Here is a 22,329-nt window from a genome sequence, read left to right on the forward strand (position 1 = left end):
TTGACCCTTCTTAACCATTCTAGAGAAAACACAGCAGTCTAATGTTTGGAAATGAAATTAGTTTTCTGTTACCTTTATTTTTTCTCTGTCTGTGCTAGGTTCTACTTAATGAGTAAGAAACTGAAATAAGTTACTGCAGAAAAAAAATTTTTTTTTTCATTTTGGTTTTAATTGTCTTTCGTGTTTATTTCAGCAGTTCAAGAGTAAAAAGCCCCCAGTGGCATCTAATGGGGTTACAGGAAAAGGGAAGACTCAGAGCAGTCAGCCAAAGAAAGCTGATTCTGCAGCCGGCGTGAAACGGACAGCGTCAAGTAAGTTTGTCGTTGGATGTCTCGCTTCCTCATCGTGAGTGCGGTTGGCAGAGTCAGGGCTGTCTGGGCCTGCTTACGCAGCACGTGCCAGGTTTGGGGTCAGCTGGAGAGATGGAACAGGACACAGTACCATCCCTCCTCATTTGCTGGGTTGAAGAATGGCGATGACTTCTAACCCAGCTTTTATAGCTGTTGCATGTAAAAGGAAACAACTGGTTTGTGAACTGTGGAACTGATTAAGCACGTTTAAATGGGAGGTAATTGTAAGTGCAGGATGCTGTGCAGCTCCACGTGGCTCTGGACTTCAGGTCAGGAGACCTTGGTTTGTGTCCCCAATCTGTTATTGACAAGTCACATAAACTTTCTAAACTCAGCTTCTTCATCTGTTAGACATGGGAACAAATGGCTACTGTGGTTGCTGCAATTGAAATAAGTGCGGTAGCACTTGTACCTCAAAGCAATAGAGAAACACAGGGATTTAGGAGGAATCGTTAATCCCACAGTGTATTGTAGCCTACAGCAAACCATTGTTTATCTTATCCTGTTTCTTTCTCGTGGCCACTTTATCAGGGTACGTGTTGTCATTTACCCCATTATACAAGTGAGAAAAGACTGTCCAAGTGGTTAAGTGGTTCCCCTGAGGTCTCACAGCTGGCCCGAGTACCAGGCTTTCAGACTCCAAATCTAGGAGGAAATGGACTGGGCAGAGAAGCAGTAAGACAGGAGTGAGAGACTCTCTTCCTTCATCATGCTCCAGATGGGTAACAAGGGGACCCTGTTGTCTGTGTGTTTGTGTTTGCTTTTGCCTCCATACTGCTGGATGGCTGGTCATTCCTCCTAACAGGGAGCTGGCCAGGCAGCGTTTTCTATACAAGGCACTCTACTTGTTGCTAGGGACACAAAGATAAGAGAGAATAGTCACCATCGAGTTGCTGCAGCCTGGTGGAGAGACACACCTCAGGTCAGCAAGCACAAGGTTTTACCAGGTCTGGGAGCTCCTGAGTCAGTCTGGGCATGTTGGGGAAGGTTTCCCAGAGAGGAGGTGTGAGTTCAATGCAAACGGTGAGTTTAATACGATTATATGCCGTCGCCATTTTGGATCTGTACTGATCTTTTCCAGTCTGGATCAGTGTAGCCAGGTTGTAGAAGAGAAAAAGGCATTGATACCTACACTTAGCTGACATCCATTTTCACTGTGACTTAACTTCGGAGTCAGAGAGTACACGGAAGGGAATTGCGGCTGGCTTTGTTCTTGGCCATACACACGGAGGGGCCTTGGACTTGTTCTGCAGTACGTGGCCACTTCTGCCCCAAGGAAACTCACTTGTTCTGGATGTAAGCTTATCTACACCTCTGTCCTCACAAGCACACGTTTTAAGTAGGTAGGTTGGGAGTCAGTTGGGCCAAATCCTCCTTATCATCATCATTTGTTTAATGTGCTGACTCATTTTGACCTATATTTCTGGCAAATCTTATTTCCCTAATGCATTTGGGTAGATTTATATTCACTTTCGTTAGTGTTGGTCATCTGGGGAGGGTTGAGGAGGGAGGCAGTAACTGACCAGGTTCATTACACAAGCTCTGAATCCCATGAGGTCTGTATTGCAGTAGTTTGTCTCTTTCGGTATCTACCTTGCTTTATTTCCTAGGTGATTTATTCCTTTATTATGTGAGACCTTCTGTAGGGTATTTTTATTAACTCTGGTGACATGTAACGGTGACAAAAGAGAAAAATAATTGCATTCTGTGTTTTTGCTGAATTCAGCCAGTTTCATTGCCAATTGCATGGGGTTTATTACGTGAGGACCGAAAGATGTGGAAATATATAGGTTATTGCGTGTAGGTTTGTTGGGGAAACATCTTACTTAGTTCAACAATAAGTGAGGAGAGTTTGGACGTGTCCCTATTTGCAAAATATGTCGTTCCCTTAGCCATGAGTTGGCAGGGCTTTTGTTTCAGATTATTGAACAGTTATCCTCAGGCTGCCGGTTCTTTTAATATCATTCTGTGGGTTTTTTAGTGAGGAGAAAGATGATTGGGGAGTGATAACTTTATATACAAGCCTTCATAGATACAGTGTCTTACTGAAATCCTGATGGTTTGCAGTGCAAGAACTGGCAAATCCAACATTTGATACAGGCAGTTGCTCCCACGGTCTCCGAGTGGACAAGGCTCTAGGGAACCAGTCTTCACTTGTAATGATGAGCGCTCCCATAGTGGCCACCATGTCCCAGGCATCTTATCTTTCTGCTAGATGTTTTTAGGTACATATATCTAATTTTAAAATAGAACCATAAGGTAGTCCTTGCCGTTCTGCTTAATAGAGGGTGAAACTGAGGTTTAGGGAGATTGCCCCAAATCGTATGGCCAGGAAGGGGCAGGGTGCAGCTCACCCACCTCTGCGTCCAATGTGTCTATTAGAAATCATCACGCCGCCCTCCTGGCTTCCAGCCTGGAGCAGTCACTGGTCTAGTGAGTAGTCAGATACGGGGCAGCTGAGACGACAGAGTATGCATGAAGTAGGAAGGCCATGGAGTGATGTCCTATGTGAGCAATTAACTTTTAGAAGAATTGGGAGACAGATGAAACTTCAGAAGGGGTAATCCTAGGTCACAGTTCTGTTGGAATCTTCATCTCTTTATCTATGCAGTGTATTTTCCCAAAGAGGTTTTTTTCTAAATTACTATTATTGGAAGGCCAGCCTAATAAGAGGAAGAAATTTTAATGTTGACCAGGTGTCTAAATTTTCCCTGAAACTAGTTTCCTCTTCACTCATTCATTCATTCATTTTATTTAACAAGCATTTACGTAGGGCTTGTTTTTGTCCTTGTTCTAAGTGCTTTATGAATACTAATTAATTCAGTCCTCATAACAACTGTATGAATTCCCTTCTTTTATTATTCCCCTTTCACAGATGAGGAAACTGATGCACAGAGTGATTAAGCACTGGCCGCGCTGCTACCAGTGGCAAGCTGGGTTCACACCCAGACAGCCAGGCCCCAGACACACTCTGTGTTGTCTCTTCATTCATCTGTTCCTTTATGCACACAGCAAATGTTTATTGTGTGCTCACGCCGTGCCAGGTGCTGAGCTCAGTGCTGGGGGTGTCACTAGCACCAAGTCAGAGCAAAACAGCTGGAGGACGTGGTTGTAAGGAACAGATGTGCAGTGTTATGGAGGTATTTTGAAAAATACAGAGAACTGCACAAATTCCAGAAGTTATTTTTGATCGTAATATCTTTTCAGATTATGTAATGTTCACATTCAACCTTGGTGAAGATTCACGACAAGTCGTGTGCCTCAAAGGGAAGCAAATCAAAGGGATTTCCTAATATTCTATTTTAGCTTTTTAAAAATTTGAATCAAAGAATATTGGAGAATTGAAACTAGTTACTTTTCTACTTAGTTCAAACCAATCCTGTTCTTTTTCTTGTTGAATTAGCAAAATAACTGGATTTGAGTTTATTTTTCCGAGTTAGCTGATTAAATAGGCTTTATGAAGTACCCTATTATCTGCTTGATTAAACCTAATTTCCTATTGCTGATTTTTTTGTTTTGTTTTGTTTGTTTTTAAGATGCTGACCAGTACAAATATGGCAAGAACCGGGTAGAGGCTGACGCTAAGCGGTTACAGACCAAAGAAGAGGAGCTGCTGAAGAGGAAAGAAGCCCTGCGGAACAGGTTGGCCCAGCTCCGAAAAGAAAGAAAAGACCTTAGAGCTGCCATTGAAGTGAACGCTGGTATGAAACACTTGGTTCTCATTGGCCCAGGGTGCCTATTTGTATTAGAAACTGTACGTTTCATTCTACTTTGCCCAAAGGATCTGACTCACCGAGGCTATCATTTTAGTAAATGAACATCACTCCATAAGGTGCTTTCTGGGGTTGGGAGCACAGCCAGTGAACCCAGTGCAGGTGCCACCGTGGTGGATAACACAGCAGGCCGAGGCTGGCACCTGACCACAAGCTGTTGGCTGTGGCCGGGGAGGTGCTGGGGACCTGTTCCAGCCTCAGGTGCTGACAACAGAGGTTGTCTGGAGGACAGTCCTATGACCATAGGCCTCAGCAGATTCTGGTCACTGCATCAGATGAGTCCGTTGGGTTTCTCTGCAGGGGGGTGGTCCACAGGGATGAGTCATGTTCACAAGTGCTGGAAAGGTAAGAGGTCTCTGCTCCATTCCCTGAGAAGGGACTGGTGAGAGCAAGGCAGTGTTTCGAGTCTTGAATGGCTCGGGGAAGAGGCCAGGTTAGTGGAAAACAGACCCCTGGAGGGGAACTGGGAGTATAATTATGCACAGTTATCAGGGGAACCGAGTCAGGAGTCAGAACAGTGCCACTGGAAGGCTTGTTCATTCTTGCTGGCAGGAACTAGGTATTTAGTTCCTGACTCTGGGGACGAAACTACTTAAATACATATTGCTCAGGTCCAGACTGGCTCTAATACTGGGGCAAGATTAGCTCTTTAGATTTTTCTAGCCTAGGAAGGGAGAGGGAGGTGCAGATGCAGAGGACAGGGGGGTCCAGAGAGGAGCCCCAGTTGGCAAACGGCTCACATGCAGGGGAGCAGACATTTACGCACACCGAGCAGTTGAGCAGCAGCTCGGGCCGCTCCTGGCGTGTGCCTAAGTGATTACTTGAAGGGAAGTGCTTTGGGGTTTAGGGAATGGGGGACAGTTGTGGCTGGCAGACCGGGGATACCCCATAGAGGAGGCAGGATGTGAGGTCAGCCCGAGGCTGCCTGGGAGGCATCAAGTGCAGGGGCGGAGAGCTGGAAAAGAGCACCGAGTTCAATGACACACAAGTGCATTCTTCCTTCTGTTGTTTCAGGTTTGCAAGATAGGGAAGATGCAGAAAGGTTAGAAGGGCTTTTGACCTTGAAAAAGAGAATCTCAAGTTCTGACAGCACTTGCCCAGGGCTCGTGCATAAGTCCATTAGCCTCTTGGGATTGGTTTTCTGATCTGTCCAGTGGGCTCATTACCTGCTATCTTAGGTCACTGCAACCAATCTCAGATAAAATAAAGCGAATGTGCCTTAAAGTGAGGTGCCCTGTAGAGATGCAAGCCATGCTATTGCTTATTGCCATGGAGCAAATCAGATGACTCTAGAGGAGTCAGAACAGAGCACATTTAGACCGCTCAAGTCAGTGGCACCTTTGGGAAGGATATATAGCTTAAGTTCCACATTTTAAAATGAGTACTTTTGAAGTCCAGACCCAGAAATGCCTTGAATTTCTGAGAATCAAGATCTCCTGGTTCCTGGTCTATGTTCTCCCAGCAGCAGCAAAGGAAAATGGTTAGACAAGGACTTTCGTTCTTTAAAGAACAGCTGAATCGAAGTTTTATAGAAAGGACCAGAGTCAGGGAAGCTCAACCGAGAAAATTTAAGCAATCCTTTTAGGGGTACCAAAGTTCTCTGTTATTCTGAAAATCTATGCCTGATGTTGGAGCAATGATGTGTCTCTGGGATTTCAGGCAGGAAGACCCAGGTGATTCTGGAAGATAAGCTAAAGAAGCTGGAGGAGGAGTGTAAGCAGAAGGAGACTGAGCGCGTCAACCTGGAGCTGGAGCTGACAGAGGTCAAGGAGAGCCTCAAGAAAGCGCTGGCGGGCGGGGTCACTCTGGGGCTGGCCATCGAGCCAAAGTCAGGGACATCGAGTCCACAGGTAAGTGTCCTGACAGCTCACCCTAGAAGTCGGTGTGGTGCTGGACAACAGAATGACTCTCCAGCGCAGCTTACTCATGGTCCCTTAGCTCTAACAGCAAGGACATAGTGCATGTGTCAGCTTCAGACACTTGTCACCCATGCTCCACATTCACTGACATGGAGTTTTCTCATCTCTCTCACAGATGGTTAAAAGGTGATGGGGATACTGAGTCTGTTTCTTACCCCTTTGCATAATGTGATTCTAATAGGTCCAGTTCTATCTCTTTTGAGCCAAGTCCTAATTTGATGCCAATTCATTAGATAGAAAATTTAATGCAATGTAGCAAATTTTTATAAATTATGCCAGGTGCTGGGGAAGCTGAAATGAATGGAACATAGCCTGTATCCTCTTAGAATCTAACAGAACAGAGGGAGGTCATCTTTCCAACATGAATCATACCCTTAAATTGTTCACTGTTCACTCTCATTTGACTAACAGCCACTGAGAACTGATTGTTGTCTTTTTCACTTGATTATTTCATGGGATCCTTACTATCTTGGGAATCAGATGTTATTTTTTCCATTTTACAAATGAACTTGAGGCCCAAAGAGGTCAAGTGAACAAGAGCACGGAAGAGCAGACAGTGAGGGGGCACAGGCTGCCTTTCAGCTCCATCCTTCTCCAGACGAAACACCACGTAGTACCCCTGGCCCCTACCCCCTGCTTCCTGGATGCTCTTGTTTTGGGTCCTTCTGTCCAATCCCCTGGGCAGAATGCTGCGCCAATGAGTCTGCCCATGCTCTTCCTCGCGAGCCCTCTGAAGTCTGCCCAACCACCGCACCACACCCAGCAGACTCGCCATGCCGCGCTGCCTTTGTCACTTGATTATCCCCTTCTCCACGGAGACTCTTCCACCACATCTCCCTGCTTCTCCAGACTCCAGCCTCCTGTCCCCCTGTGTGGCCACCGCCCCCACTTCCAGAAGTGTCTTCCCTCCCACTTGGCAGAGCTGCTCCAGCAGCCTGGTGGTTGCTCCCTCACCAACCATAAGACCGGCTGTGCTGTCAGTGCCTTCCACCACCACAGGGTGGAGTGTTTAAGAGCAGGTTTGGGAGCACATAGGCCAGGGTGTGAGGTCTTCATCCTCTCCGGGCCCCAGTTGTTTGATCTGTAATAGTACTGCCTGCAGCACAGGATCGTGTGCGCAGGAGCTTGTGGCACGGTGCCTAGCCAAGGTATGTATATTCATTCATTCCTGCATTCATTATGTGAACACGGCAGGTGAGAATCCCTGTTTCATGGAGCTGATATGAGGCTACTTCAAAAAGTTTGCAGAAAAATGGAATTGAAAGATAATGTGAATCTTTCCATGATCTTTTTGAAGACTCCTTGTATTCTCAGGAGGGGAGACAGACCAGTAAAATAAATGCATGTCAGGTGTCGACAGACAGGGCTGTGGAGAACCATAAAGCAGGAATGGCGGGGATGCAGTGAGAATTAGAACTCAAGGAGTCCTTGGCCTCTTGGAATCTGACATAAATGGGGACCAGAGGTGTAAGGGGTCAGTTGCCATTAGAGAGTGGCAGTGAGGCTGTGCACATTGCCTGGCATGGCGGGGGCAAGGGGAGTCTTCCCTGGTGCATACGGAGTTCTGGGCCCTCGTGACTCTTGGCTGTGGTGATGTGAGGCAGGAGGCCAACAGCCCCACAGGCTTCCTGTCCTGTGTGGAGGGCTGGGGCAGGAGCAGCTGGAGCAAGGGCTCCACCTCCACGCTTTGACCTGTGGCAGCTGGAGATCCCCTGCCCACGGCCCTAGACCCTACCTCCCCTGATGTCCAGGCACCTGTGGGGACCCTTCTCCTGTCTTCAGCGCCCTTTTCTGTTAGCTTCCCTCAAAGCACAGACAGACTCTCTAGTTTGTTCCATCTATAAAAAAATAGTGATTTTGCCTTGGCCCCATGTTGCCCTCCAATACCTGTCCTATATTTCACACCTCCCCTTCCAAGTTAAACTTCTGGAAACAGTTGTCTGTTCTCAGTGTCTGACTGGTCCTGCTCACTTCTCAGCTCACTGTGGTCAGCCTCTCACAGAGCCTGCTTTCCTCAAGGTGACCTCTGGTCCTCTAAATCCAGCTGACACTGGAGTTTTTGCCTCTGTCCAGTCTCAGGTGCCCTTTGGCACAGCCACCCCAGCTAACCACGACCCTGCGTTCTTCTGGGCTGGATTGCCCCCGTCTCTCTAGCGCTTCCCTCCGGCCTCTTGGCCAGCCTTGCCTGATCATCCAGTGCTTTTCCAAAGGCCAGAGCTTGTCCTCCTGGAGGCCAGCCCTGGGCGGCTGCCTCAGGTTCCCCTCTTTCAGGCCCTGGTGCTATGTTGCTTCCTCTCTTTTCTGCGGGCTACTCTGGGGACTTCGTTGCCATCATCTGCCCAGCACCGGTGGCGATGTTCTGCCTTAACCGCCATCCAGACCCCATCCTCAGGAGCATGGCTTGTTAGACAGACACTTCCCAGACGTGTGTCACGTGCTGCCTCATTCACAGCCCAGCCTGTCCTTTCCTAGGATGTGTGTCATCACTACTGGTCTGTCCTTTCTACTAACCACTGCATCCCCCACTCCCTCCCAGCCAGTGTTGCCTCTTAACAACATTGCCAAGGAAAGCTGGAACACAGGGAAAAGTTGGCTGCCTGGGGATCCATAAATAAACCCGACAGGGATTCTACCTGTTTTAATGGTAATTGGAACACTGTTCTAAAAGAACACTCCATGTTCCCTGAGCGGTACTTTTCACATTATGTATTGTGGCAGTCATGGTAGGGAGAGTTACTCCCTGGACACTCCATCTGGGAGATGCAGCAGACTGCAGTGCTGCTTCCAAAGAGCAGCTCGTGATCCCAGATGGAAGATCTGAGCCCGGGGCCTGGCCACCAAGGGTACATTTTGTTTCATTTTAAGCCTCGCAGAAAACCTCTTCCTTCTGTTTTAGCCAGTCAGAACTCCCCAGTGTTGATCAGCACCCACACTCCTCCTGCGGGCCCCGTGCAGTGTGGCCGGGCTCCATCAGCTAGTGCTGATTCCCGTCTCCACTGGCTGCTCTGCCTGGGTCTTTCGAGGACAGCTGACTGGTGGAGAGCTTTTAGAATTAGAAACAGTGTATAGATGGACAAGTCATAGGCAGCACGATATGAGTAGGAGAGCCCTTCCTCGATGTGGACTCTAATCTCCCCACCTTCACTACTTCCCAGCACGACCAGCAAGTTAGAGCATCCCCAAGCCTCAGCTTTCCTGTCTGTGACCTGGGCCTTTTAAAGGAGCACTGGGGATTAGGCACCAGCTCTACAGTAGTCCTTTACGTTGTTGTTTTTGGCTCATTTTCAAAACCCATTTCTTCTTTAAACCACTTTCCTGCTGGGGAATACTGGTGGTCTGGAGACCATTTCTCATGCAGGGTTTTCCCTCTCTCCATTAACAGTCTCCCGTGTTTAGGCATCGGACTTTGGAAAACTCGCCCATCTCCAGCTGTGACACTAGCGACGCGGAAGGCCCCATGCCAGTGAACAGCGCGGCCATCCTGAGGAAGAGCCCGCCGGCCTCAGGCAGCTCCCCCTGCCGTGGGCACGTGCTGCGGAAGGCCAAGGTGAGTCACCGATTCCCGCGGTGGCCCACCCTGGGGTGGTGCAGCCATCCCACACAGAGCAGGATGGAGGAGCTAAGTGTGTTTTCCTGCCGCACCTTGCGTCCAGCCTCCTGTGGGATTCCATTGAGTGAACACTCGCCTCCTTACTGTGCGCCAGACCTTCCTTTAGGAAGTGGGTCTTCAAAGCCAAAAACAGACTTGCACCTTGCCTAGAGGAGTTTCCATGAGTGTCAGTAAGAACAGACATCTCTGGGACCGTCTCAGAAATGGGCAGGACTCTGGACTTCTCTGGACCTGTTTTCTCATTGGCAGAGTAGAGACTGGACCAGGTGACCACTGAGGTCCTTTCCAGTGCTTAAATGCTATGATTCTTTTAATAAGAAAGAAAGAAAAAAAGTCGAGGAGTAGACTTTTCTCCAGTCCCCTCTGCAGCCCCACTCAGCCTACAAACCAGTCTCTGGGGTGTTGTAGGAAATCACTCTGCTTCCTGTAGCATCTTCCGATCTTCTAAGGGATTAGCCACTGACACTTTTGGAGGCTAAACTTAAAAAACCTCACAAGTTTTTAAAACACAATTTCTCATTTCTCAAAGCAAACTGTTACTGACTGTTGTAACTGAAAGTGTACTGTACGTAAAAATCGTACTTGGTGCAGTGACGTGAATGGGGAATGCATGTGGATTTCATTTGTTCTGATGGATGTGGGGCCTGTGTCCTCCCTCCGTTGTCTCCAGAGGGTCCTCTGATTGCTGGCATTCCTTTTGTTCCTAGACAGCTTTTGGAATCCATTCCAAATTGGCTAGAAATATATTATTTTCTGAAGGGTGGGTATAGAATTAGGTACATGGGTGTCAGCCGCTTGTATGCTCTTTGGTGTATTCATGGGAGGGTTCCTGCGGATGTGGTTACCGACAGCGTCCTAGAGGATCTGTTCTCCATGGCAAAGGTATTTTACTGAAGATTGCATACTGGTAAGTTGGGGGCAAAGAAGAACTACTTTGTCTAATTTGCATGACTTTTCTTGTTGCCCATCAGGTGTTCTTAGTTTGTGACTGTTATGCACATTTACAGAAGAATATGTCTTGCCTGGGGGATATTGAGAATCAAGCTGCCCAGTAAAGTCCTGCTTTCTAATTACAGATGAGAAAGGCAGTAAAATTATTTCGTTTGCTCGGTTTCTTTCCCATCAGAGAAACAGGATTTAGAATTACGTGTCTCTGGCCCTTGGAAGGGTTCCACTCACTGTGCGTGCTCATTGGCCAGAGGCTTGGCTCTTGTCAGCCCCTCCTGTGCTTTTGTGAGAGATGCACAGTGAGTGGTCACCGCCGGATTGGACGCACTGTCAGCTCTGCAGACCATCCACGCTCACAGTTCCAGAAAACACAGCAGAAGCCGTTCCCGTCATTCTGGCTGGGAATCTTATGTACAACTTTGCTAAAGAATGGGATGGGGCTCGCCAGTTAGCTCAGTTGGTTAGAGCACGGTGTTGTAACACCAAGGTGAAGGGTTCCAATCCCATTACCAGACACCACCAAAAAAAAAAAAAAGGGATTGAGCAGGGTTTCCAGGATCTCTGAGAATAGTGACCAGGGCTGGAGGTGGAGGTGCAGCATGGCCTTCTGACCCTGGGAACACTGATGAACTTGCAGGTGCATCATAGATGTTTTCTTATCTGCCCACCCCAGCCTTTTTCTGAGGACCAGGGGAGTCTGACTTATTCCGAATGTGGGAAGTGTTATCTCAGGCAATATTCCTAAAATAATTCCCAACTCTTGATGAAGAATGCCCTGAGCCTGAGAAAGAGCTCTTTGGAAAGTCAGGTGGGGGCTGGCCTCTTGCTCAGTTACAATGTCATGTTGTAACACCAAGATCAGGGGTTCAGATCCCCATACCAGCCAGCTGCCAAAAAAAAAAAAAAAAAAAAAAAGATATTGAAAGTGGAAGTTAGATGACGTCAGATTACATGTTACAGGATTGCCTGGCTTAAAAGGGGCTTAGAATCGGCCACACACCCAGCTCTGGGCCCAGCATCTCCTTCCCCTCAGCTTGGGGAAAGCTGTGTGCTGAGGGCCACTGTCAAAGGCTGGTTCTGGAACTGCAGGCCTGCCTCCAAAGCAGCTCATGCATGAGCCATGTGCACAGGGGACAGGGAGCAGGTGCCAGGCACTGACATTCAGTGTCATGCACGCCTGCAGTTCCATGTCATCGGCAGCGCCTGTCCACCCGCTCCTACAGTGTTCATGCATCTTCATTCTGTCACTCTGCTCTGTGGTCAGTGGGCCTGTGCTTTGAAACGTTACTAAGTTTGCTAAACTTGTGTGCTAAATCTTTTTGGCGGCACATAGAGATACCATTTAAGTCTTTTCTCTAGAACCGCCGCTGCCTGGTGGTAAGTTGGCAAGCTGTGCAAAAAAGAATACCCGCCAGGGACAACCTGGTGGCTTCATGCTCTGGACACCCTCTCTTTTTATAGCGGCCCATAGAGAAGTCTCAGGGAAACTGAGGAAGGGGGGTGGTGTGGGGCAGGCACCTGGCCTAGTCATCCTCCCCTTTGCAGAACATGAGGTCTTCTAACCACGCGCCCAACAGTGTCCCCTTGTGTGCTTTTGTTGTCACTGAGGGTGGCTTGTTTGGTTTTTGTTTCTGCCACATCTGCTAATGCCATGCATTTAACTATTAATTAAACTTGGATTTTTTATTCTAGAAAAGGTGAGAAATTCTAAATTTTATGCAGTATGCAGAAATATGCAGAGTACTCATGATCCAGTTAATAAAGCCCTGGAAATATGGGGAGTCAGACGTTTGTATCAGTCCAGTGTGCTGCGTGGCCAGTGTCGCTGAGCACAGAGGAGGCAAGCCCGCATGTGCTGGCTGAGCCCTGAGCAAGGGATTTTCACCCACATTTTTCCTATGCTTTGAAGTCCTTGGGAGGACTCACGTTGTACTAAGGCTCAGAGAGGTTAATTTCTCCAAGGTTCCACCACAGCTGAGTCACAAAAGGCTTGGCTCCTGTTAAAGTAAAAAAAGATATAGAGGCAAATCTCTAAGATTACGTTTTATTTGGGAAACACACAGGCCAGGTGGTCTCCAGTATGTCTGAAAAACAACAAAAAGTCTGTGATTTTTATTAACGACAGGAACGTTACTATTTTGAAAGAAAGCTCATTGGCACTAGCAAAGTTTTTGAGAGTGGGCAGGCTTTGTTGAGCCCTGGCAGCAGGTAAAATAAGTCCTAGAATCATGGCAGGCTGTTTTAGCAGCTACTGGAATAAAACTGGTCTTGGGGATGTAGCAGGCTGTTTCAGCAGCTGAGTTGGTAGAAAGTTCTTGGAGCAGGTGCTTTGTGCCCCGAGTGCTTTTTCGTCCTGGACTCTCAACTACACTTTTAGTCTGGGTATGGCAGGAATGACCCAGTTCGTGTCAGCCACATTCACAGTGCAGTACCTGGACTCTCTTCTCAGCTCCTTTTAAGCAGTCAGTGAGAAGGACAAGAGAGGTCTGGTCCTGTGATTTTTGCCGTGGGCGCTGCTCTGGCCTTGCTCTGCCCCTTTGCCTCCTCCTTCTGGAAACAGAACCTTGTGGTGAAACCCCAGTGCAGAGCCACGCAGCTCCAGAGCATGAGCAGCCCAGGCTTCTGCGTCTTCTGGGCGGCCACACAGGGGAGGGGACATGGATGAGTGGACAGAGAGGAAGAGGTGGGGAGAACCTTCCCCTTGAGGAGCAAGCGGATCAGCCACAGGGTGTTGAAGGCATGCAGCTGACGTGTAGAAGTGGCACATGGGATGCTGACGCTGCCTCCCAGCAGGGGCTACCCAGGGAGGCGGGGGTGGGGGGAACACCGGGCCTGGTCCTCAGGATGCACAAGAGTCAGCCAGGTGACACAGGGTGGAGGGTGCCCAGCCACTGGTCAGAGAGGACCAGACATGGAATAGAAGGTGCAGCCTGTTCTGGGGATGGTGTGGCAGAGTGCAGAGGGGACGGGCTGTGCAGTGAATGGGTGGCTTCTGGTTCCAGCTTCATGGCTTTGGACCTGAGGTGAGCCACTGAGCTTCTGCTCCTGATTTGTAAGATGGGAACACGTTTTACCTCCCAGGACTGCTGTCAGATCAGGCACAGGTATGCCCATCGCCAGCCCTGGAGCCCCCGTCTCTGCCCTCGTGGTGGTGGTGGTGGTATGGAGACTGCAGGGCCTGGGGTGGTGCATGGCCAATCACTATGTTGATTAGATTTAAGCACCACACTTTTTAAAAAACACTTTTTTAATGTGGCAAAATAAGTGTAACATAAAATTCAACGTTTTAACCATGTTTAAGCGTGCAGTTCAGTGGTATCAGGTAGTCACATTACTGTTCAACCGTCACCACCTTCCATCTCCAGAACTTCGGCACCTTGCCAGAGTGGAACTCTGTGCCATTAAACACTAACCCCCCATCTGCCCCTCACCCAGCCCCTGCCACCCACCGTTCTACTTTCTGTCTGTGAATTTGACTCCTCTAGGGACCTCATGTGATGGAATCACATAGCATTTGTACTTTTGGGACTGGTTTATGTCATTTAGCATAATATCCTCAAGATTCATACACATTGTAGCATGTGTCAGAATCTCCTTCCTTTTTAAGGCTGAGTACTAGTGCACCGTACGGATTACAGCACATTCATCTGTTGACACACACTTGGGTTGTTTCTGCCTTCTGGCTTTTGTAAATAGTGCTGCTGTGAACATGGGTGTTCAGATACCTACCTGCATGAGACCCTGCTTTCAGTGCTTCTGGGTAAGTACCTGGAAGTGGAATTGCTGGATCGTGTGGTAGTTCTGTGTTTACTTTGGGGAACCCCCGTGCTGTTTTCCACAGTAGCCCAGAACCCACACTTTTCAAGTGCAATTTTAACAGGGCATAGTATGGTCTGTCTCAGCCTGATATTTTGCCATTTCAATTTTTACAACTCTCCTCCCTCTAGGAATGGGAATTGAAGAACGGGACATAAAGGAAAAAGGCGATTATGCCTCAGCCTCAGAGAGAGACTGTGCACCCTTTCCCGTGTCCTCATCGAGTGACCACAGGAAGCCCTCCCCAACGTGGCCTCAAGCAGCGCACCTGCCAGGGTTCTGCAATGGAGTTCTGATGCCAGCGCCTGACCAAGCTCTCGTGTATTCTGTCTACTGTATAATGGTGCCCCTAAAAACATTCACTTGTAAGACTTTGGTTTCCAACTTTGTTATAAAACAAAAACAGAGGGATGAAAAGTTACTGTCAAGAATCCTGTGGTAGGTGGAGGATTTACACCTTTCTGACCAGTTAAAAGATTGGTTTAAGCAATTTTAACCTAGTCCCAGCCTGAAGGTGGATGGACTAGTGAGCCCTGGGGGAAGCCTCGGACTGGACCCGGAGGAGTGTGGGACCCGGAGGAGTGTGGGCCCCGGATGCTCGGCAGGCATCCAGATCGCCTGCATGGCCGCTGGGAAGGCAGGGGCTACGTAGCTGTGACGGAGTGGCTTGAGTCCTCATGTCCTGGCATCCCTTCCTTTTGTGCCTTCCCCCCCGTCACTGGAGGTAAAGTCATGAGACAGTTGTGCTGTGAAGCATTTTTTACCTTCTAATGATTTTTCTCTGGACATATGCTTTTGTCACCAGGGCGTGAAAAGCTGCCATTCTTTTTAACCTGTTTTCTAAAAGTGTCCCTTTTTATCATGGGTCACACTTAGATCTAAGGATTTTTCAGAGATTCTGTATCCTATTTTATTAATTATTTGTACTGCTTTTGAAAGGCAGCAGAGTGTTTTTAATACGTCACTAATGGGCACACTTTTCCCCCTTGGCCCGATGTCCCCAACCCTTTCCACCACCCCCAAGCCGGCAGGTGCTCCTCAGAGAGCCAGGCCGCCACACAGGGTGGGCGGGGCTGTGTCATCATTTGTCTACAGGATGTGCACTGATGCATGGGCTGGAACAGTCCTTTGAAAAGGAAGCAAGTTTTGGAACTTGCACTGTTATAGAACTGTCACAATTTGGGGCAAGAGATGGGCCTTTGAGAGCTCCTTGCCCCCCTCAGCCCCTTCCTCCAGCAGTGAATAGAGGCCACGAGGGGTCCGAGGATCTGGTCCCGCTGTTTCTCTCCCAAGCATGGTAGGCCTGGGCAGGGCCTCTTCCCCGCTTCTCGCACCTGCCTTCTGTGCAATATTTCTTGGGGAGTTTGGATGCCCGAGGCGTAAAGAGAAAAACAAGTTCATAGTTTGGGCTAGTGTCTCCCCCATGGGTCTAAGAATCAGATTAACTTCTTGGCCTCCAGAGGGCCACTGTCAGGAATTCTCCATCACGGGAAGATGCAGTCACTGATGAGGAGATGAGTTAGTCACCCCAGAAACCCTCCGCAGATGATCGTGGGGGCCAGTCGCCCATGTGTGGTGGGTCCTTCCCCCTACGTGCAGAGCTGTAATGATGCTGCACTTGGCACAAGCCTCTTATCCACCGTCCAGAATGTCTTTCCCATCAAATGTAGAAAGAGATGGCAGGAAGACACAGCTCCTGCATGTTCCAGGCACCCTTTCAGAGCATGTCCTAAGCTCAGCCGGCCATGCACAGGCCTTCTCAGTTAGGATTAATGTTTAATACCAGGGCCCTGAAGCCCAGCAAGGGTTGTATTTGATTTTACTTACTAGAGCATGAAAGTAGTCTCGAGTGTATAAGAAAGTTTTACAACAAGAATTGGAACCTGCTTAACTTGAGTCCACCTGAAACTTGAATTTATTGCCAAGCCATCTGCCAGGAGCATTTTTGGCTCATGAGCCGTCAGCTGGCATCCTTGTGCTCCGGCTCCTTCCTTCACAGCGTAATAAATGGGGGCACAGCACGCCAGCACTGATGACATCAGCTCCCGCTAGGAATGCCTAAGGGCAAGGAGGGGGAAGCCTTCTAGAAGCTTTGCCGAGGTCTTCCCACTCCTCTTGTGGTGATCTGTCCTATCATCACAGGCAGCTGTGACCACCTTGTATCATATGAAACTAATTTTCTGTAAAGGGAAAAAAGTTTGTTCTACCCTAGGGTTTTGCTGCCTTTGCCCAAGAGAGCAGTGCCAGGTTTTGATGGTTATTAAGAGAAGGGGGAAGATGGCCAGCCCGGACTCTTGGTGCAGCAGAAGTCACGTCAGTCATCTGGCGGGCGGGGCACTAACAGAGCATCAGGCGTAGCACATAGACCTCAGACCTCACCCGGAATGTTGTCTTCATCTGGCAAGTGGAGACCCTGAAGCTTTGGGAGTGTGTCTTGACCAAGGACATGGCTGATTGGAGCCAGAGTAGGATCTAGGCCCCGGCCTTCTGACTCCTGGTATACATATTCTGTATTTAAAACCCCGTGTTTGTAACTCACTTTTCAAACCCACAGCCTTGGGAAGAAGACAGCAAACTGAAGTGATCAGCAGGCTGTGGAAGGCGAGGCTCTGGCATTGGGCTCTCATGTGGTGTGTTCCCCTTGACGTTTTTAGATGTGATCAGAGATTTCATTTAAAGCATTTGCTTAAAAATAAGTTATTTATTTGTAGTGTAGTTTTTAATTTATATCTGTACATATTAGGCACACGTGAGACACCTTGTCGTCCCAACATACATCTCATTTTATTACCCTCCCAAAACATGCCCCAGGAGCGAGCACCCCTGCCGCTGGGGCAGCCATGGGCACAACTGTTTGTGACAAGGCCATGCTGAGTTGGGGAAGGGCCCACCAGCTCCTTGCAGGGAGGGTGTGGTCAGATTCCACTGGAGAAGTCAGACTTCTTTTGAGATGCTCCATGACTTTAACAGTTGTTATGTTCATGAATTTAGTAAGATGCTGGCCAGGGCACGAGGCATGCAGGGGCCATGGGGGCGGGCCAGGCAAGACCACCAACCAGCAGATCCTGGGGCCCTTCTGTTATGACTCGAAGCCACAGGGCCTGCTCTGGCTCTATTTTGGTAAGGTGTCGTCAGCCTTCACAGATCCCCTCCATTTTTATATTTTTATAATGCCTTTGATTCACTAACCCACCTTCTGCATAGAAACTCTGTCATGCTTAAAGGGCTGGCTTCGGTTCCCGACTTGGGCACAAGCATGGCCTTCATTCCCCTCCACCCAGATGCTGTGGGGGTTCAGGAAGCTCCCTCAGCTTCAGGGGTTGGTAGCAACACCGCAGGGTCTGCTGAGTCGCCCAGGTGCCGGATGGACCCCTCTAGAACCTTCCCAGAGCCATTCTCTCAGGACGTCTGGGGACTGTTGACCAGCCACATGTGTGAGCCCCATCTCGTTCCCTCCACACATGTGCCTTGAAAGTGGCAAATCTCCAACCTATCAGAGCAGTTTGGGTTATTTAGAAATAGCCAAAAATAACTTGGGGGACAAGAAAGACAAATGAGGGAGATCGGGCTTGGCAATACCAAGAAAAGTCTGTTTCACCAAAAAATGTGTATCCTCAGCTCTGAAGGTCCCCCAGGGAGGAGTTTCAGGTTTGTTGTGATTGTGGCCGCAATGTGGAGTTTGTGTGCAGGTCTCCAAGGGCAGCTTTGAGGTGAGGGTTGGGCATGGGGGTTGTGGGCAAAACTCATTTGTTTGCCGTCACATCTTCTAGAAGAGAATGTTTACTGTTAACATGCTATTTTGGGGGAAATGTAAGTTTTACCCTCAGACCTAGCTCCCCAGGCAGTATCCTCTGTTCATTCACCTGAGTCCCATTGTTAGAAACCTTCCAAGGGTGTATAGCACCAAGGTGAGCTCAGGTCTCTCCCACCCAGACAAGGGACGTGCCTCATACAGGCGGCCGGGACTGACACCCTGATCTCACAGGTGGCCCCTCCAACCCAGCAGATGTGAATATTTCATGCCTCTTCCAGGAGGATGGCACTGGAAATTTCTACTGCACCAGCAACAGCAGACAAGATGTTCCTCAATTTGCATAAAGGTCACAGCCACATTTAAATGTTAAACTATTGCCTTCCTCTTTTTTTTTTTCCCCAAAAATAATTTTAATGAGAACGATAATTTCAAATTCATGACATATTTTTAAATAAAGTAAGTAATTTGGGGTTACTGTTGTTAATTCTGTCTTGTTACTATCCCATGATGGGCTGGGTTCACACTGTGAAATAAACTAAAGACGAACTAAAACGTCCGGGCCATCTACACGCGTGGCACAGCACTGTGGGAAAGCAGAGCCACCTCTGTGGACCCCCAAGTCACAGCAGGACGGCTCGGCATGCTCAGAGGAAAGAACACCTTGCTGGCTTCAGTGCATCCTTTTGCCCATCTTTTGTGAAATATTTCCAATTATATTCTTCCAGAAAAGCTCTACTTTACGGTGTACAAGTATTACCAGGTATTTTTAGTTGTTGCCATTGAAGATATTTTTGAAATTGGATCTTCAGATGGTAATTCTTAGGGACCAAAGTTGTTTTAATAAGATAATCTTATTTGATTTTCTAACATGAAAGGAAGTATTTGCTTTAAATTTTAACATCAACTTTTAAATTATAAATATTCAGAATTAATTGACCATGGCTATAAGTTGTAAAATGTTTTCATATTAAGAATGTAATTATTTCCTTATTGTATTTTTAAAAAACTAAAGTCGTATTTAAAATTCTCTTTGAAAGAAACAGGCAAAGAAACAGGAAAGATTTTTTTTAATATGTTGGTAGTGCCCATTTTAGATGACTGTAAATATATTTTCACTGTGTTTCTCAATGTATTTAATTCATAAAGTAAAAAATTTTATGAAAAGAAACTTGCAACAAAAATACTAGTTTTCAGTCCATTTACCCCATTTTGTAGTCGCTTCCTTTGAATTTTCTGCCTTACTAGTTCATCTTTCTACTGCTTCACCTGCTGTAGCCCATAGACTGGCGTCCTTTGGCGTGACCCATTTGTGTATTTCTAATAAAACTGTACTCTTCCGACACGGCCTTGAGTCCTGACTGACCTCGCTGTGGTGCAGGCTGAGAAGCTGCCTGATTCCCTGGAGTCCTGCTTTTTGTCCAGTGGAGGTCTTTGGTGACACCCGGTCACTTGGTGGGGGAGAGCGGGACAGAGGTAACAGGTGAAGGCAGAAGGCGGGGAGGGTGAAGGAACCACGTGTATTATTAAAAAAAAAAAAAAAAGTGGTTTTTTAGTCCACAGACCTGAATGTTCAATTCTAGAAACGTTTGTGCACCTGCCAAATGCCAGGCTCTGTGCCAGGTGCTAGAAACAGGAGAATTAGCCGACTCCTCCCAGGGAGCTCGCTCTAGGCAAGAAGACAAATGTAGAAACAGATAACTCTCAGGTGCTTTTTGAGTGGAGGACTGTATGGAGATTTCTGGAAGAAAGAGCAGCTAACTGAGGCCATTGAGTAGAGTTTTGCAGAGGGGTGGGGGCTATTTGAGTTAGGCCGAGTTGTTTAGAGGAGTTCAGCAGGGAGCAAGGAGAGGCGGGGAAGGACAGTCCAGTCAGTGGCCATGGCAGGAGCGGAGGCGTGGAGCAGGGGGGCAAAGGCAGGCAGCTGTGTGGCAGGACTACGGGTGCAGGGAAGAGGGTGGAGGGTGGGCCCAGCAGGGCAGGTTGGAGTTGGACTGTGGAGAGCCTCGTGCCATGCAGGGGGCGCTGAGCTCTGAGCCGGTGGAGCACGTCCGAGGCATCCCACGTGCAGGACGGGCGTCCAGGGCTTCCACAGGTGCCCGCACCCGACCTGACGACTGAGCGGGAAGGCAGCTAAGATGGGTGAAGAACGCCCCGGGCTGACCAGCTTTCTCCCCCAGAAGTAACCTTTTATTTATTGTTTTATTTTTTTATTGTAACAAAGTTGATTGTACATATCTGTGGGGTACAGAGTTGAACATTGATACTCATGTGCAATGTATGATGCTCACATCAGAATAATAATTATATTCAGCAGTATACACTGTCATTGCTATTCGTGGCCCTTTATCCATTCCTTGGAATTCTACTCTGCTATAAAAAAGAATGAAATTCTGCCATTCACAGCAACATGGATGAACTTAGGGAAAATCAGATTAAATGAAATAAGCCAGGCACAGAAAGAGAAATACTACATGTTCTCACTCATAAGTGGGAGCTAAAATTATAAACATATAAATAAAAGAAAGATACAACATTCCCCCAAATATGTTGAACTTTCAAAAGAAATGACTTTTAGCTGTTGCTGCTTCAAGTGCTTGCACAGGCAGTGGCCTGGGCAGCGGGGCTGGTGCTGTTACCTGAGGTAAGACAGGAAGAGCAGTGTGGCAGGTGCGACGGAGATAAGGGGGTCAGTTTGGGACCTGCTGAATTGGAAGTGCCTTCAGGACCTCTAAATCAGGAAGTAAGAGGCCAAGTCAGGAGACTGTGGTGCACCGCTGTGTCTGTGTAAGATCTAGGACCCAGGGACGTGCTGGGTAACAAATGACCCACCTCGGCCCCGTTCTGAAGGCCCAGGGCCGGATGCCCCAGATGTACCTCCGTGCTTGAGTCCTGCTCTCCCTGTGGCAGAGGGTGCAGCTATGGCTGGTCACTTGCAGATAAGGAAGGTCACCTTTGTTGTGAACACAAGCAGCCGCATCAAAGTCAGGAGGTTTTCTTAGTCCCCCAGATTGTCTGTGATGGCAGAGATGTCATTTTCATGTGCCCTTGGCTTGCCTCGTTACACGTAGACCAGTGTGCTCCTAGGCAAAATTTGAGAAGGCAACGTCTTCCGTTCTCTGCTGTTCGTTGCTCAGTGGCAGGTGATCTGTCTCGCTGAGACCCTGTTTTTAAGCTGTGCTTCTCAGTTTTGCACTGTAGGTCATGTCCTGCTGAGCTGCCAAACAAAAAGGAAGTGCCTCTTGAATTTCTTTTAAAACTTACCACAAGGACACCAGAACACTTGGCTTTGCTTTTTAAAACCACGGAGAGTAACCAGAGAGATTCATCACGTCGGTTATAATTTTGGGAGCAGGTGGCACGCCGCCTCCCCAGCATAAATCAGGAGCCCAGCTCCTCAGCGGGAAGCAGGGACGACATGAGCTGTTTCCCGTGAGCCAGAAATTTTATGATGGAAACTTCATCAATTTTATGATGCTGTTAAATGTGGCTACCTTTTCATATGAAAGGATCAATTATTCAAAAACTAGGGTAGGGAACATGGCAGGGATGGCAGAGATGGAGATTCAGTGAAATGGGTGCACAGGCCCCGAGGTGGACACAAGGGCTGTGATGGGGAAGGTGTGGGACGGTGGGAGGAGAGGGTTTCAGGAGCTGAAGACGTAGATGCTTTCAGCTGCCGGTAACAGAAGACCCAGAACAGACAGTCAGCCCAGCTCCTGCCACACTGAGCACGAGGTCCTGGAGGCAGCAGTGCTGTGGCCATGCTGCACCCTGTTCCTTGCATACTAACATCCCCCTGGTGGGTCGGTGGCCGCTGGTCCACACTGTGTCCAGGCACGGCCACAGCTGTGGGAAGAGAAGTCTGTCCTTCCTGGGAGTCTTTCCCAGCAGTGACCAAACCTTTGGTGTGTGGAATGGGAGAAGCTGCCATCAAGGGACAGAGCATGTCTGTGCTGACAGCGAGATGCGGGAGGACAGAGGCTGAACACCTGAGGCTCCTGTCAGGTGGGGCAGGTGGGGCGGGTGTGCCGGGTGGGGCGGGGTTGGCTGCTGATGGAGGCTGCTCCAGGACGGAATTGCTTGGTGATCCAGTGGGATGGAAAGAGACGAGACCTCCTGACTGCTCTCTAGGGAATCAACCCTGTGGAGACAGAAAGGG

The 22,329-nt window shown here is 48.4% G+C and overlaps 1 protein-coding gene across 3 annotated transcripts in view; it reads left to right on the forward strand.

The window, feature by feature from the left end:
- Nucleotides 1-19,098, forward strand: part of AFAP1 (actin filament associated protein 1) — a 175,535-nt gene extending 156,437 nt beyond the window's left edge. For 2 of the 3 annotated variants that reach the window (XM_063108080.1, XM_063108082.1), the window contains exons 13-17: nt 194-311; nt 3,887-4,051; nt 5,783-5,973; nt 9,425-9,589; nt 14,548-19,098. In XM_063108080.1, coding sequence (XP_062964150.1) covers nt 194-311; nt 3,887-4,051; nt 5,783-5,973; nt 9,425-9,589; nt 14,548-14,574 — 666 coding nt within the window. In that variant the 3' untranslated portion in view covers nt 14,575-19,098. The remainder of the gene's footprint in view (nt 1-193; nt 312-3,886; nt 4,052-5,782; nt 5,974-9,424; nt 9,590-14,547) is intronic. The other variant, XM_063108081.1, reaches the window with a different exon arrangement.
- The last annotated feature ends 3,231 nt before the right edge of the window (nt 19,099-22,329 follow it).

Source organism: Cynocephalus volans, chromosome 9, assembly GCF_027409185.1.
Source record: "Cynocephalus volans isolate mCynVol1 chromosome 9, mCynVol1.pri, whole genome shotgun sequence".
NCBI lineage: Eukaryota > Metazoa > Chordata > Mammalia > Dermoptera > Cynocephalidae > Cynocephalus > Cynocephalus volans.